The sequence below is a fragment of the Puma concolor genome, chromosome E1 (assembly GCF_028749965.1).
Source record: "Puma concolor isolate L17-30 chromosome E1, mPumCon1.1.hap2, whole genome shotgun sequence".
NCBI classification, from domain to species: Eukaryota; Metazoa; Chordata; class Mammalia; order Carnivora; family Felidae; genus Puma; species Puma concolor.
Genome location: NC_141680.1, coordinates 40,091,552 through 40,107,435, shown reverse-complemented (window position 1 = coordinate 40,107,435; position 15,884 = coordinate 40,091,552). Strand labels below are relative to the sequence as shown.

At 41.0% G+C, this 15,884-nt stretch overlaps 1 protein-coding gene across 16 annotated transcripts in view; it reads right to left on the bottom strand.

The window, feature by feature from the left end:
- Positions 1-9,563, bottom strand: part of CDK12 (cyclin dependent kinase 12) — a 79,629-nt gene extending 70,066 nt beyond the window's left edge. For 13 of the 16 annotated variants that reach the window (XR_015244131.1, XR_015244127.1, XR_015244133.1 and 10 more), the window contains exons 1-2: positions 7,911-9,563; positions 1,834-2,721 (exon numbers count right to left, since the gene is read on the bottom strand). Coding sequence is in view for 4 of the 16 variants with exons in the window: in XM_025917554.2 (XP_025773339.1) it covers positions 1,834-2,721; positions 7,911-8,959 (1,937 nt within the window). In the remaining 12 variants the exon portion in view is untranslated. The remainder of the gene's footprint in view (positions 1-1,833; positions 2,722-7,910) is intronic. The other 3 variants (XM_086687195.1, XM_025917555.2, XM_086687193.1) reach the window with 2 other exon arrangements.
- Between the last annotated feature and the right edge of the window lie 6,321 nt (positions 9,564-15,884).

Below are 15,884 nucleotides of genomic sequence, written 5' to 3'. Positions count from 1 at the left end.
CTTGGTCGGTTAAGCGTCCGACTTCGGCTCAGGTCATGATCTCACGGTCCGTGAGCTCGAGCCCCGTGTCGGGCTCTGTGCTGACTGCTCAGAGCCTGGAGCCTGTTTCGGATTCTGTGTCTCCCTCTCTATCTGACCCTCCCCTGTTCATGCTCTGTCTCTCTCTGTCTCAAAAAAAAAAAAAAAAAAAAAAAAAATTAGAGCTCTTCCAGGGTGCCAAGTGGCCAGTTGGTTGAGCATCTGACTCTTCATTTCTGTTCATGTCATGCTATCACAGTTCATGGGATCGAGCCCCACATGGGGCTCTGCACTGACAGTGTGGAGTCTGTTTGGGATTCCCTCCCTCTCTCTCCCTCTGCTCTTTACCCCCTCAAAAAAATAAATACAATAAACTTAAAAACAAGCTAAAAAAAACTGGAGCTCTTCCCATCATCCCATTGTGAATTTATATTCCAATTAGTTAAAAATTCTATGTATTGTTTTTTGCTTCTAAGATAATTTTTTTTTAATTTTTTAAATGTTTTATTTATTTTTTTGAGAGAAAAAGAGACAGAGCATGAGCAAGGGAGGGGCAGAGAGAGAGGGAGACACAGAATCCAAAGCAGGGTCCAGACTCCAAGCTGCCAGCACAGAGCCCAGCACAGGGCTCAAACTCATGATCCATGAGATCATGACCTGAGTCAAAGTCGGATACCTGACGGAACCACCCAGGTGCCCCTATATACATACACATACATATACATGTATATATGTATGTATGCGTGTATATACGTATGTGTGTGTGTGTGTGTATATATATACATATATATATATATATATATTTTTTTTTTAAAGCAGTGCTTTTCAAGATAAACCTAGTTTATTTTTCTTCTGAATTAGGAGGAAAAGCTCCAGCTATAAAAGACATTTTGGGGGATCATTAAGGATATTTAATATATTATTGGTATTATATTAGTAAATCAGTGAGAAGTTTTTTTAGGGTGATAAAGGTATTGTGATTCTTTAGGAAAATGTTTCCAGTGTCAGGAGAGATATACTAAAGTATTCAGAAGTAAAGTGTCATGATATCTAAAGCAAATGTGGCAGAAAGTTAATAACTGGTGAATCCTGGTGAAGAGTATACAAGAGTTCATTGTGTTATTCTTTCAATTTTTCTATAACTATTAGAATTTTCAACATAGGGTCACCTGGCTGGCTCAGTTGGTGGAGCATGCAACTCTTGATCTAAGGGTTGTGAGCTCAAGCCCCACACTGGGTTTAGAGATTACTTAAAAAATATTTGTTTTAATCTAAAAGAAAAAGAAAAATTTTTTCAACACAAAAATTTATGGAGGGGTGCCTGGGTGGCTCAGTCAGTTAAGTGGCCAATTTCAGCTCAAGTCATTATCTCACGGTTCGTGAGTTCGAGTCCTGAGTCAGGCTCTGTGCTGACAGCTCAGGGCCTGGAGCCTGCTTTGGATTCTGTGTCTCCCTCTCTCTCTGCCCCTCCCCTCCTCCCACTCTGTCTCTCTGTCTCTCAAAAATAAATAAACATTAAAAAAAATTAGGGAGAAAAACGCTGATTTTCAAAAATCTGAACCAAAAATAACCCTTATCAAATAAACTTACAAATAAAAAGGGTTACTAGGGCCTCAAATTGTAATTTTCTCCTCCTAACTAATAATGTTATAAATACGAACTTTTCCACTGAAAACCAACATCAAAGGCATTTCCTACACATAAAAAGCATTCTAAACAGCCATGTAATAGAGCAGTTTTGACAGTTTGAGAAGACAGAATGCATTACACTTAGATTGAGAAGGTAAAATTTTCCCAGTTAACTATGGGACTTACCTATCCATGTCATCGTCTCCAGGTAATAAGGGTGGGAGGGGCAGAGGAGGCAACGTTGAAGTTTTTAAGTGTGGAATAGCAGCTGTTACAGATACTTGAGTCTTCACAGAAACCTGTACAGGGGGCTGAGAATTTGCCTGAGAGGACAGAGTAGATGTCCTTGGGTGAGTAGAAGGGGGCAGAGTTGAAGTACTAGAAGCAAGAACCTGACTAAATGCTGGTTGGGGAGGAGGCAGAGGTGGCTGCTGTGGAATAGCTGGTAGTGGAGGCAAAGGTGGCAAAGGGGGTGTTTGAGGTGGAGGGGTAGTAGTTGGTAAAGGAGGTGGAGGAGAAGTAACTGTGGGGAGAGGCGGATGGGTCTCCTTTTCTGATACCTCTGTCTCTTTTGGAGTAACAATCTCCTCTTTCAATGCTACGGGTTTAGAGTCTCTTGATCCCTGTGCTTTCAAATCTTTAAGAATAGGATGCTTCTCAGAGTTCTCATCCAACTTTACTTTCCCTGTATCTAAAGAATTTTTGACTTCTGTATTGAGATGTGGTACATTCACCAGTTCAGTATCTGGGGCAGATTTTTCCAATTTTACACCTCTGGGTAACTTTTTAGACTCCAAGCCTGAATCCTTAGCCTCTACTAAACTGTTCTCTTTTCTAGGCAAAAACACAGGTGAACCCTTGGACTCCTTTCCATCCATTTTTGCTGCAGCAGCAGCTGCTGCTCTTTCCTTCTTTTTCCTACTGAGTTCAGCTCCCAAGCTGGAGTTCAATGGAAGCCTGACAGGTGAGATGCTGGAATGTCGACTGCGTGACCCCGATCTCTTCTTTTTACTATGAGAAGATGAGTGTCTTGAATATGCGGGACTTCTACTTCTAGACTTCATGGATTTCCTACTGGAAAAAGAAAAAGACAATTTAAGATGGACAGCCTACAACAATATGGAGGAAATACATCCGTTAAACTATGGAGCAATGTAGGGACATTCACTTTCAAATGCCCCTCCTTTGTAAAGAGAGCTTTCATACTATTTTTACTTTCTAATCTTATACTCTAATACTGCTCACTAAAAAACAAACAAACAAACAAACAAAAAACTATGGAGCACTGTAAAGAACCCACTTGAGTAATTTATCAATCTTAAAAATAAATTAGGTACCATCAAATAATAATATACCAATATTGGTTTATTAATGGGTTCATTAACTGTAACAAATGTAAAATACTAATGTAAAACGTTAATAATAAGGGAAACTGGGTGCAAGGACGTATAAGAATTCTTTGTACTGGGGCCCCTGGGTGGCTCAGTCAATTAGGCAGCCGACTCTTGATTTTATTTCAGGTCATGATCTCATGGTTTATGGGTTTGAGCCCCACACTGGGCTCTGCACTAACTGACAGTGTGGAGCCTGCTTGGGATTCTCCCTCTCTTTCTACCCCTCCCACACACGCTCTCAAAATACATAAATAAACTTAAAAAAAAAATTCTTTGTACTGTATTCACAATATTTTTTGTAAATCTAAAATTTGTCTAAAATATAAAGTTTATTTAAAAAATAGATACAGGGGCGCCTGGGTGGCGCAGTCGGTTAAGTGTCCGACTTCAGCCAGGTCACGATCTCGCGGTCCGTGAGTTCGAGCCCCGCGTCAGGCTTTGGGCTGATGGCTCAGAGCCTGGAGCCTGTTTCCGATTCTGTGTCTCCCTATCTCTCTGCCCCTCCCCCGTTCATGCTCTGTCTCTCTCTGTCCCAAAAATAAATAAACGTTGAAAAAAAAAATTTTAAATAATAAAAAATAGATACAAGGAACTAAAACCTGCATGACAACATATTTCAATCACATAACATTAAAATTATCTATTACTTATCCAACTGAAGAAAGATGAATGAATATTTTTTTCTCCATGCTGGAAAACACCCATAATCACAATGATTATTTTTAGAATTTGGGTTTAAATCTCTGATAAAGCAAAAACATGATTTAAAACAATTATACTTTTTTGTTTTGTTTTGAGAGAGTGCAAGCAGGGGAGGGGCAGAGACGGGGGAGAGATGATCCCAAGAGGGCTCTGCGATGATAGCTGCAAGCCGGATGTGGGGCTGGAACTCATGAACCAGGAGATCATGACCTGAGCTGAAGTCAGATGCTGAACCCACTGAGCCATCCAGGTGCCCTCCCAAAAAAGTTATACTTTATACTAAAGGTGGGTGATACCAATCAGGATGTTAGAAGTAACTAGCATGCTTCACCAAAAGCTAATTGTGGCAACTAGAGAGCTAGTTAATTGATAGATCCCAGAAAAAGATTTTGCTCCCCAGTTGATAATTAAGCTGTACCTATACTAAATGAACCCTAAGATACAAGAGTTGTTAGGATTTACAAAATAGATAAGTTGAAAAAATTGTCTTACCAAATAATTAGAAGTTCTCAGAACTATGGTGACTTTTGGTACTTTCGTATATAAAATGATTTCCAATCAACTTTGTAGGAACTCAAAAAGCAAAGTACTGTTGCATGTTCAACTTATTTTCTTCATTATTAAGAATCTGGGAATCTATGAGGCAGATTATTCTAAATTGAAACTCAACCCTCATTAATTCGTTTTGCCTTTTAATAAAGCCTAATGTGCTCAGGCCTCAATGTGAGGTGAAAAAAAGCACTAAAAATGTTATTGGACAGGGGCGCCTGGGTGGCGCAGTCGGTTAAGCGGCCGACTTCAGCCAGGTCACGATCTCGCGGTCCGTGAGTTCGAGCCCCGCGTCGGGCTCTGGGCTGATGGCTCAGAGCCTGGAGCCTGTTTCTGATTCTGTGTCTCCCTCTCTCTCTGCCCCTCCCCCGTTCATGCTCTGTCTCTCTCTGTCCCAAAAATAAATAAACGTTGAAAAAAAAAAAATTAAAAAAAAAAAAAAAATGTTATTGGACAAAATATAATTTGCCCAGTAGTCTAAAATAAACTGTACCCATTCCAGATCTTCAATATCTCCCTTTATCTTTGATCGCTGATAACACTAACATTAGTCAAATGTTTCGAAATAAATAGCATATATGTGTAGGGGAAACAACTTGCATGATATCAGCCACGATTTTCTTATACCTACACTGCTTTTTGGAAGTTTGCTCCTAATAGTCATTATTGGAATCAAAGTACTCAAAACAGCAATAACAGCATATATATAAACATGAGGATACAGAATACTGAAAGTGGTTCTCTCAGTATCCACTTACTCTTAAGAAAATTAATACTTTTCATGTAAATAACTGGCTGAAACCAGAGGCTTTTCTCTGACTGAATTAGAGCTGGGATAAAACTACCATCTCTGCTATGCCAGGGTAAACTTCTAAAATCCCAAACAGTAATTAATGTCAGAGACCATGCTCTAAAAACCATTGTTTCTTTAATCTTTTCACCATTACTAAATCTTCCTAAGGAACTCTGCTACAAACCCTTCAACTTCTGAACAGAAGCCTACTGTTAAGAGAACATTCTGATGGCCATATACTTACAGCATTTTTAGTGATACAAATGCTATATTTGAGGTTGAGATCCACTCTACAAGAAAAAAAGTGGGGACGGGGGGCACTGCCTGGGTGTCTCAGTATGTTTGGTAGCGACTTCAGCTCAGGTCATGATCTCACAGTTTGTGAGTTCGAGTCCAGCGTCGGGCTCTGTGCTGACAGCTCAGAGCCTGGAGCCTGCTTCAGATTCTGTGTCTCCCTCTTTCTGACCCTCCCCCACTCACACTGTTTCTCTCTCTCTCAAAAATAAACAAACACTAAAAAAAAAAAAATTAAAAAAAGAAAAAGAGCAGGGGATGGGGTGGGGAGAGGAGACAAGCAATAAAGGTAAATGCAGGCAACAATAAAAACTGTTCTCACAAACAAACGTATTTTCCTCCTGAATTGAGTTAGGTTCTACCCATCCAAAATGAAATTGCTAGTATTAATCGCTACTAATTTAGAGAATTCAAAGACTTTGCATTTCTGGCAAAGCACTTCCAGTCTTTTAAAATGATTTTGCTTGTTTAATTTTGACTGTGTCTCCCAAGAAAAAAAACAGAGAATATCACAGAAGGGAACTGTATGTTCTACTCTGACTCTAAGAAATTTTTGTATTTTATTTGCTCTCTGGAATTGCATCAAGTGTGGGAAAAATATGCAGTGCACACATACAAACATATAATGTTCTCTATAACCCAACTAACAATATACATGTGTCTCTAAAATTATGTAATGTTTATACTTCTGTCCTATGCTATCATATTGTGTGTCTAATTCTTTCCTGATTTATTTTTTACCATTACTACATGAGTTTCAATTAACTGAGTAGAGGAAGAGAGAACTTGAGATATGAATCCAAAAGGAATCATTGCAAAGCAAGCTCTTTCTGAAACTTGTTTTACTGTTTTAGGCTTAAGTGCACTTCCATATTAACAAAACTCACAACAATAGAAATTCTCAAAACAGCCTTAATGAAACTACGCCCTCAAGAAAACAGGTATTCTGAGAATATTTCTTAGGTTTCCTTAAAGAACTAAGCAACTTTATAAACGGTATATTTAAGACTTATGCATTTCACTGTACATAAATTTTCCTCTCACCCCTTCAAAAAAAAGTGAACTCTAATGCTATCTACAACACACTAAAATGCTTATAGTGAAGTATACTGATGTCTGCAACTTTGAGATGAATCAAAACAAAAAATGGATTGATGGAAAAATGGATAATTACAATAAAACATATAGCATATATCAATTGTAGAATCTAGACAGTACATATATGGGTCCTTACTGTAATTCTTTCAACTTTTCTGTGTTTGAAAAATTGTGATAAAATGACGGGGAGGGGGACTAAGGAACTTCAGACCCTGACAGCCTGAATTCTGCAGCTTGATCAATTCAAACTAGTTTATGAATAATTGTAACTTTAAGTCAGTAAAAATTACTCATATTGACATATAAAAGACACGCACGGATTTTTAAAAATTAGCATAATTTCTCCACTAGCATTCAACAATATTTCCTCACTCACAGAATTTACTGACTTGCTCCAGGTACCAAGCACTGAGCTATGCAGTTCACATTTACTAGCTAATTTAATCCTCACAATTACTCTAGAAATAAGATAGTTATTATTCCCACTTTACACATAAAGAAACACGGGCAGGGAGAAACTAAATTATTTGCCAAAGTTCACAAAGCAAAATTAGGATACCACTCAAGTATAACCTCATAGCCCATGTTCTTTTGTGGACAAAAGTGAGTCTACAAAAGGGAGACACATCTTATCATCTAGGAATAAGAACAGTTTTCAATAGTAATTCATTTCAACAATTAAATTTCAAACCCAACATGCCTTTCTTGCTAACCTATAATGAAGGCACTAATACCGCTTGTTTAGATAAAGATTTTGAAAATTGCCAGTGGTCACAGGGTAGGTCAATGGTGATGCTGATAATCAAATTATCCTTGGAACCAATTTCTGCTAGGCTATATACCAACAAAAAGAAAAAGGACTAAACAGCTGAATTTCCACTAAAAACATCAGTTAAAAGACAGGAATTATCAAAACATCGTCAATTAGGAAATAAACTTACAGCTTCGGAGACCCAGGGGACAGCCCACACACAAGTGATAGATGACTTGGGCAAATACCTCAAGATAATACAAATGAAAATTTATAATTTCTTAGATCTCCAATCAGGTCCAGTGAGGTCTAAAGCACTAACACCAAGGTGATTTTAAAGTATTTAAGACAAAGCAACAGAAATCGCTACATCAGCTCTGGGATAAGCTCAGTTATCAACTCTGTGCACTCAATAAGCACAAATTTATGATTTTTCTCACAGGAGCTTCCAACTGAGTATCTCGCCACAGGGAGTACCTACCTTTAGAAGTTTTAGGCATGTGAGCTCTCCACTTCTTGAATTCTGGGTTGAGAGAAAACCAGATTCACCTACTTGAATTCACTAGCCAATAGCAAAGTCAATGAGGAAGACCAGGGGTTTCAACAAAATGTTAACATGACTAATTGCCAGTTCCTCATAACCCACCCTAAGTAAGAAAAGGCTGTTGGAGAAATAGCTCACCTGGGGAGTGGACTCCGACTCAGAGACCGTTTGCTCATGAAAGGGCTGCTGGACCGTCTTCGACCATAGGGACTGGGTGATCTCCCACTGTAAGAGCCACTCCTTTCATAGCTGGAAGAACGTCTCCGGCCATAGGGACTCACAGACCTTTGTCGTCTACTGTAAGGACTGGGTGATCGGGTGCTGGACTGGTAGGCCGAGGGCTCCTTGTAGGGAGGACTAATTGACTGCCTTCTTGAGGTACTTCCAGGACTCTTCTTGTAGGAGTCATAATTGCTAGAGGTGTGAGATCTTGGAGGACTAAGGTCATAATCTTGGCCATAAGAAGCTCCCGAGGGGCTATCATCTTGCTTGGGGCTGTCAGACCATTTCCTATGGGGACTCCTGGATCTCCGTTTGGGGCTGTCCACCGTCTTGTAGCTTTTGGGTGTTTCCCTTTTCCGATGACTTTTACTCCGGTCTTTGTGCCCAGACTTCAACTCACGTTCTTTCCGGGTCTTCTCCTTATGTAGTTTGGATGACCTGGATTCCTTGTTGCTGCTGCTTTTGGATATCTGTGCCTTCCCATAGTCCTCATTCTCCTCATTTGAACGCTTTGAACTTCCTGATATCCGGTCCTTCATAGATCCCGATTTGCTGGAGACTTCCTGGTTTTTTTCTTTTTCTGTCTGTTTAGTTTTTAGTAAGTCCCGGGAACGTCTGTGCTGGTGGTGACGATGTTTGTGCAGGCGGTCACTCCGATCAGTTCCACGACGCTCATCATTCTCCCTCCTGTCTAGTTTGAAGGCCATATCGTCAGAGAAGGTATCTGAATCAGAACTGATGTCATCATACTCCACCAAAGGTTTGATAATTGTACCTAAAGGTGCTGCTTCGGGGGTCACCAACCCCATGTCTTTGGAGTGCTTGGATTTATGCCGCTTGTGCTTCGACACCAAGCGGTGACGCTCTCTGCTGTTGGAGCTGCCACCTCCCGATGACGGCTGCAAAGTTCCAGAAGCTCCTCCACTCCCGTCCTTCTTGCCCCCATGTCTCTCTGGATTGGGCATTCCCTTTCCCCTACCCTCAAAACGGGGAAAAAGTTCCCCAGCACTCCGAAAAGTAACCCCCACCCACCCCCCAACCCCACGCCTACCAAAGCGCCCCTAGAAGGGGGTGGGGAGGGAAGGGACTGTAGCCCAGGCTCCTCCTCCCTCCCGACTCCTCAGCACCCTCCTACATGAGGTGGGGGGTGAAGGAGCCAGGAAAGAAATGAGAGTTCCTCAGCAGTGGAGTTGCGAGACAACGGGTAGCTGCCCAAGTCTGTTTCCCGTCCTCCCCTCGCCGAGCCAGTCCTCAGGCCCGGACGCCGGGGAGGTCGAGGAAGTAGGAAGCCGACGGCCCGGGGGCTGTGGGGCCGACTCCGGCTCTGGGGCCCTGTGAAGACTGCGCGGGCCCTTCCCCTACCCGGTAGCCCGTCTCGGGGCGGCTTCCTGTCGCTGGGGTCCCGCGGCCTAGGTGCCTCACGCCCCCTTTGTCCCTCGCTCCTGAGGGAGACCCTTTTCTTGCCTCCGCCTCACCTCAATACCTCACACACTCATTCGCTCCCTCACACAGACTCAGTCACACACTAGGTTAAACCGAAACGGCACTTGGGGAAGGGGGGGAGGGGGCAAACCGAGGAAATACCGCGAGAATCCTGTGGGTTCTCGCGGTATTTCGTGCTTCCCTTTCACCTCTCAGCGCTTCTTGCTCACATAACGCGAGAGAGCGTCCCGAACAGGAAACGCGTTCCGGCAGAGTCTCGCGATAAACTCCCCGCCCTCCATTTGAGCAAAGCTTTATTGAAACGGCGTTGGGGGATTTTTTTTCTTTTTTTTTTTTAATTCAAAGCTTTATTGGTAACTCTCGAAGAAATAACTCCCAGGCCCCGGCGCGAGACTCGTTTTGCACAGTTTAGAACAACTCTTTAAACTACCAGGATGAAAATATTATCAACAGGACAAAGGGCGGTTGTGGGGACATTTCAACCCAAGTTCCTAAGCATTAACAATGCTCTCCGCTTATGTACGTATACTGGGCGCATTGTCCCTGTGTCTCCTACTACCTCGCAAATCACGATACCCTCATCCCCATTCTACAGATAACGAAACTAATAGTCACCGAAGTTAAATAGCTTACTCAAGGTAACAAAGCTAGTCCAGCAAGTGCCAAAGATGAGATTCAAATTCAAGTCTAACACTAAAGCACAGCTCTTGTATAGTGTGCCACTTCCTCTTTCCACTCTGTTTAAAATCTGAACCTGAAAATTCATCACCTCTTGGGATCATCTGTGGCTTTTCTGGAATCATTTTGCCTGTTCTCTTCACATGGAAGATTATAATTATGAACAAGTAAAACATGGTATTCATGCGTGAGAAAAAAAAAATATCTTACCCTGCCCTTCATTTTCTACTTTTCAAAACTTTGTACACATTAACTCATTACATCTTCACAACAATCATCTGAAATAAGGTTGTATATGTGAGGAAACTAAGGTACTGAGAAGTTAAATGACTTTTCCAAATTTCTTCATTCTTCATCAAATTTATGTGTGAGACTTTAAGGCCCTTCTCTGTGATATAGCGTCTACTCTCATACGGCCATCAAGCAAGACATGGGGAAAATATTCATACCACAAGATATGAGGTGATAAATGTCATAAGAATGATACAGAACGCTCCAGAAATTCAAAAGGAGGCTGGGAGTGTTAAGAAAAAGTTTTATGGGGCGCCTGTGTGGCTCAGTCGGTTAAGCGTCAGACTTCAGGTCAGGTCATGATCTCACGGTTCGTGGGTTTGAGCCCCTCGTCGGACTCTGTGCTGACAGCTCAGAGCCTGGAGCCTGCTTCAGATTCTGTGTCTTCCTCTCTCTCTCTGCCCTTCCCCTGCTCACACTCTGTCAATCTCTCTCTCGAAAAATAAATAAACATTAAAGAAAGAAAGAAAGAAAGAAAGAAAGAAAGAAAGAAAGAAAGAAAGAAAGAAAGAAAAGAAAAAGTTTTATAAATGTAGGGCATTTGAGTTGGGCCAGGAAGATTAAATAGGATTTGTATATTAGGGGCCAGAAAACATCCTGAATGAAGGCAAAAGAATCCACTCTCAAAATCACTCTCTGAAAATGTTCTTTTTGCGTTTGGTCACATGGGTACTAAAAAGAAAATTTTTTACCTAAATGTTTAAATCCATAAATGTTTGCTAAAAATAAAAAAGATAAACTTTAACCATGGAAGAAAATTTAATGTCATCAAGAAAAACAAAGCATAGAATTAAGTACTGGAACTCAGGTATTTATTTTTGGGACAGAGAGAAACAGAGCATGAACGGGGGAGGGGCAGAGAGAGAGGGAGACACAGCATCGGAAACAGGCTCCAAGCCATCAGCCCAGAGCCTGACGCGGGGCTCGAACTGCCCGGACCGCAAGATCGTGACCTGGCTGAAGTCGGACGCTTAACCGACTGCGCCACCCAGGCGCCCCTGGAACTCAGGTATGATAACTCCTTATTCATTGCTGTGAGAAAGCCTGGATGTAAAAGTCCCCACCAGTATCTGACATAACGGCAGATAGCATGAGACTTAATGGCCAATTAGATGAAATGACTGACCCACTTTATCAAACACTGGCACGAGTTAGGCAAAATCACTCAGATTTTTTATATCTTTTAAATGAGATTAAGTTTCTGACCCAGGATGCACCCGCACTCATGGTAAAATGGAAAAGTGTAGACAGTAGAAGAAATTATTGTGATGTGTCAAATAAAATCTTAAATAAAATTCATCACATAAACAGTAGCTGAAACTTTCTTAATTATCTGTTGATTGCCTACTGAAGACTAGAAACTCCTAGTGAATGAATGAATGAATGAATGAAGATTTTACTGAATTTTTATAATATATTTCTAGAGCACTGTTCAGTTTTCCACAGAACTCTTTTAAGTCTGTCAGTAGATATCAGTTGAACAAAAAACCTGGTGAGGTGGCCAGGATGGGTATTTCTATATGCATCTACTAAAGGTTGAAACTGAGACCCAGGAGTTGTAGTATGTTTTACATTAAGTGTAGGAAGTACCAGGAGCAGGGACAGCTTTTTATACAATCTTAGACCAGTATTCTTTCTATTTCAATACACTGTCTCTTTTTGGTGGGTACAATGCTACTCTAATGTTAATAATATCTCAGTAAAGCTGGAAAAGATTCTAATCTAGGAAATATATTTTGTTAAAGTGTTTAAATACAAAATCAGTGTAAACTGCAGAAATCTGTCCAACAGTTGGTGAGAATAGAGCTTTTATAAAATAAGGGTTGCTTCACTCTACAGAAAAACTTTGAACTCAGAAATTCCAGGACTGCACAGTTTGCTTTATTTGCATGACCTCCCAGGGCAGGGAGTCAGGGCAACTTTGTGAACCTCAAGGTAATCAGTCAGATGAAGACTATACTTTCCCTGTAAATCACCCAGAGCAAGTCAGAAAGCTTCTCTTTAGGCTGTATCCAAGAGGAAATATTTAACTAAAGTCAATAACTGCTCCTCCCCACCCTAGATCAATTTATTAGTTTAGATTTTAGGTTTAAAGAGTCCTCTGAAATCTCCCTCAAAGCTTAGTCATTTAAAATTTCACCCTTGTCTTCTTCTTGCCATATACAAAGACTGCTCCTATGTACACTTTGAATGATTTTCTTGTTTAATGACATGTCTCTCCTATCTTTACGTCTGGAGTACAAATTTTTCAACAAATGTCATTTTATCTGTATTTTAAAATGAGAAATTATAACTTCCTATTCTATTCTGTGACCAAAATTTGGTATAGTTTACTTTATTTTCAAGCTTATAAGGTTTAAAATTCCATAGCTACACTTGGTATAGACATTGTGTAAAGTTTCCATGAGAAAATATAGTTGTAGGGGCGCCTGGGTGGCGCAGTCGGTTAAGCGTCCGACTTCAGCCAGGTCACGATCTCGCGGTCCGTGAGTTCGAGCCCCGCGTCGGACTCTGGGCTGATGGCTCAGAGCCTGGAGCCTGTTTCCGATTCTGTGTCTCCCTCTCTCTCTGCCCCTCCCCCGTTCATGCTCTGTCTCTCTCTGTCCCAAAAATAAATAAACGTTGAAAAAAAAAATTAAAAAAAAAAAAAAAAAGAAGAAAATATAGTTGTATATCTAATATTGGTGTTTTGGGAACAGTGATAAATTAACAGACATTTTTGAGTAACTGGTTATTGTGACCAATCATATTTTCAGAACTCTTAAGTCAGATGAATCCATCAAGTGTTGGGGCTGTGTTCTTTATTTTTATTTATTTATTTATTTATTTATTATTTTATTTTACTTTTTATTTTTTTTTCAACGTTTATTTATTTTTTTGGGACAGAGGGAGACAGAGCATGAACGGGGGAGGGGCAGAGAGAGAGAAAGACACAGAATTGGAAACAGGCTCCAGGCTCTGAGCCATCAGCCCAGAGCCTGACGTGGGGCTTGAACTCACAGACCGCGAGATCATGACCTGGCTGAAGTCGGAGGCTTAACCGACTGCGCCACCCAGGCGCCCCTTATTTTACTTTTTAGAGAGAGTCAGAGGGAGGGAGAGAGAGAATCTTAAGCAGGCTCCATGCTCAGTGTGTAGCCGATGTGGGGCTTGATCCCACAACCCTGGGATCATGACGTGAGCAGAAATCCAAAACCAGATGCTTGATCGACTGAGCCAACCAGGCATTCCAAGAGCTGTGTTTTCATATTTATATTATGAGCTCCTACCTAATATACAAGAATTAGGATTCCACAGATGCTTGTTGAATGAAGAACACTTTGATAGCAGGAAACAGCATTTTATTTTATTTATTGGAAGCAGCACTTTATTTTATTATTATTAAGTTTATTTATTTATTTTGAGAAAGAGAGAGCAAGCAAACCACACACAGGGGAGAAGCAGAGAGAGGGAGAGAGAATCCCAAGGAGGTTCCACACTGTCAGCTTGCAGCCCTACAGGGGACTTAAGCCAAGGAACTGTGAGATCATGACCTGAGCTGATATCAAGTCAGATGCTTAACCAACTATGTCACCCAGTCTCCCTGGAAATAGCATTTTAAGTTTGCATTATCTTTGAATATTCTCACTTGGACAAAATACTCTCTGTACCTCATCAATTTTAAGTTGCTAGATTTACATTACAGAATATTTGGAACATACTTTTGTGCTAAAGAATATCCAGTGATTATCTGAAATTCAAATTTAACTGAGTGCTCTGTATATGCATATATTTTTTTAAAAAATTAATGTTTATTTATTTTTGACAGAGAGAGACAGAGCATGAGTGGGGGAGGGGCAGAGAGAGAGGGAGACACAGAATCAAAGCAGGCTCCAGGCTCTGAGCTGTCAGCACAGAGCCTGACTTGGGGCTCGAACTCACAGACTGCGAGATCATGACCTGAGCTGAAGTTGGGCGCTCAACTGACTGAGCCACCCAGGTGCCCCTCTGTATATATATATTTTAATGTCTATTTATTTTTGAGAAAGACAGAGTGCAAGTGGGGGAGGGGCAGAGAGTGAGGGAGACACAGAATCCAAAGCAGGCTCCAGGCTCTGAGCTGTCAGCACAGAGCTCCACGTGGGGTTCAAACTTGCTAACCATAAGATCATGACCTGAGCCAAAGTTGGATGCTTAACTGAGCCACCCAGGCACCTCCCTGACTGTTCTGTATTTTATCTGGCAACCCTATTAATTTATCCCAACGATATGCACTGAGTCTCTGATGTGTGTCAGGGATTTGGCCAAGCAATGTCACTAGACAGTAGTGAAAGAAGTAGACCCAGTGCAGCCTTTCTGGCAATAACTATATAACAGGGAAGACAGACATTGAACCATTAATTAATTACAATTAATGAACAATTAATTTCAATGGTGAAAATGCTATTAAAGAGATGTTTGAAATAATGTAACAGTGGACCTGATCAAGTCAGGAGTTAGAAAAGGCTTCTCTAGCCTAGAGGAAGACAATTAAATTGACATCCAAGTAAGAGGGCCTTAGTGAGGTGAAGGGGTCAGGCAAAGGAAGGCCACTCCCAGCAGTTAAAAAGACCTGTTCAAGGATCTTGGAAGAGGAAAGAGTGGGGGAATTTTCTGCATGAGAAAAAAGGCCAGCAAGGCTGGGGTTTGGCAAGGGAGAATTGGGTCTCGCATGGTTTTGTAGGCCCAATAAAACATTTGTCTACTGAGTCCAAGTACAGTGCTAGGTAGTGGGAATTAAGAAATGAGGGCCAGGGGCATCTGGGTGGCTTAGTTGGTTGAGTGTCAGACTTCGACTCAAGTCATGATCTCCCAGTTTGTGAGATGGAGCCCCACATCAGGCTTGCTGCTATCAGTGAGTGCAGAGCCCGCTTCAGATCCTCTGTCCCCCTTTCTCTCTGCCCCTCCCCCGCTCGTCTCTCTCTCTCTCTCTCTCTCTCTCTCTCTCTCTCTCTCTCTCTCACTTTCTCTCTCTCTCTCAAAAATAAAAAAGTAAAAAAAAAAAAGTACATCAAAATAAAAAAAAAAGAAATGAGAGCCAAATCCAGCGCCAAGAAACTCACTATGTAATAACTAAAAGGAAAAGAGGATAAAGAGTAAGTAAGAAATGGAGTTTGAATTCTACTTTCAAAGAGCATGGTTATAGATACCTTTGTGGTAATAGACATGTTTTCAGACACTTCCCAAGATTTGTTTTTATTAAATTTAAGTGCTGTGCCTATAGTTATCTGCTGGAATGGCCTTGGAGGATGTTTGAATAGCATTTTTGAAATGTGGACAGTCTGAGACTGAAGAGCCAGCAGAAATCCACCATTAGTATCCTTGCAGTGAACTACGTAACCTCCAACTTTACAGCAGTTATTTTCAAAGATGTGTTTGCAAAAAGAACATTAAAAAAAAGCCATAACTATGTTAAGAATTTTCACCGAATGCATTGTATTTTAGCCTAGTTCTTCAGTT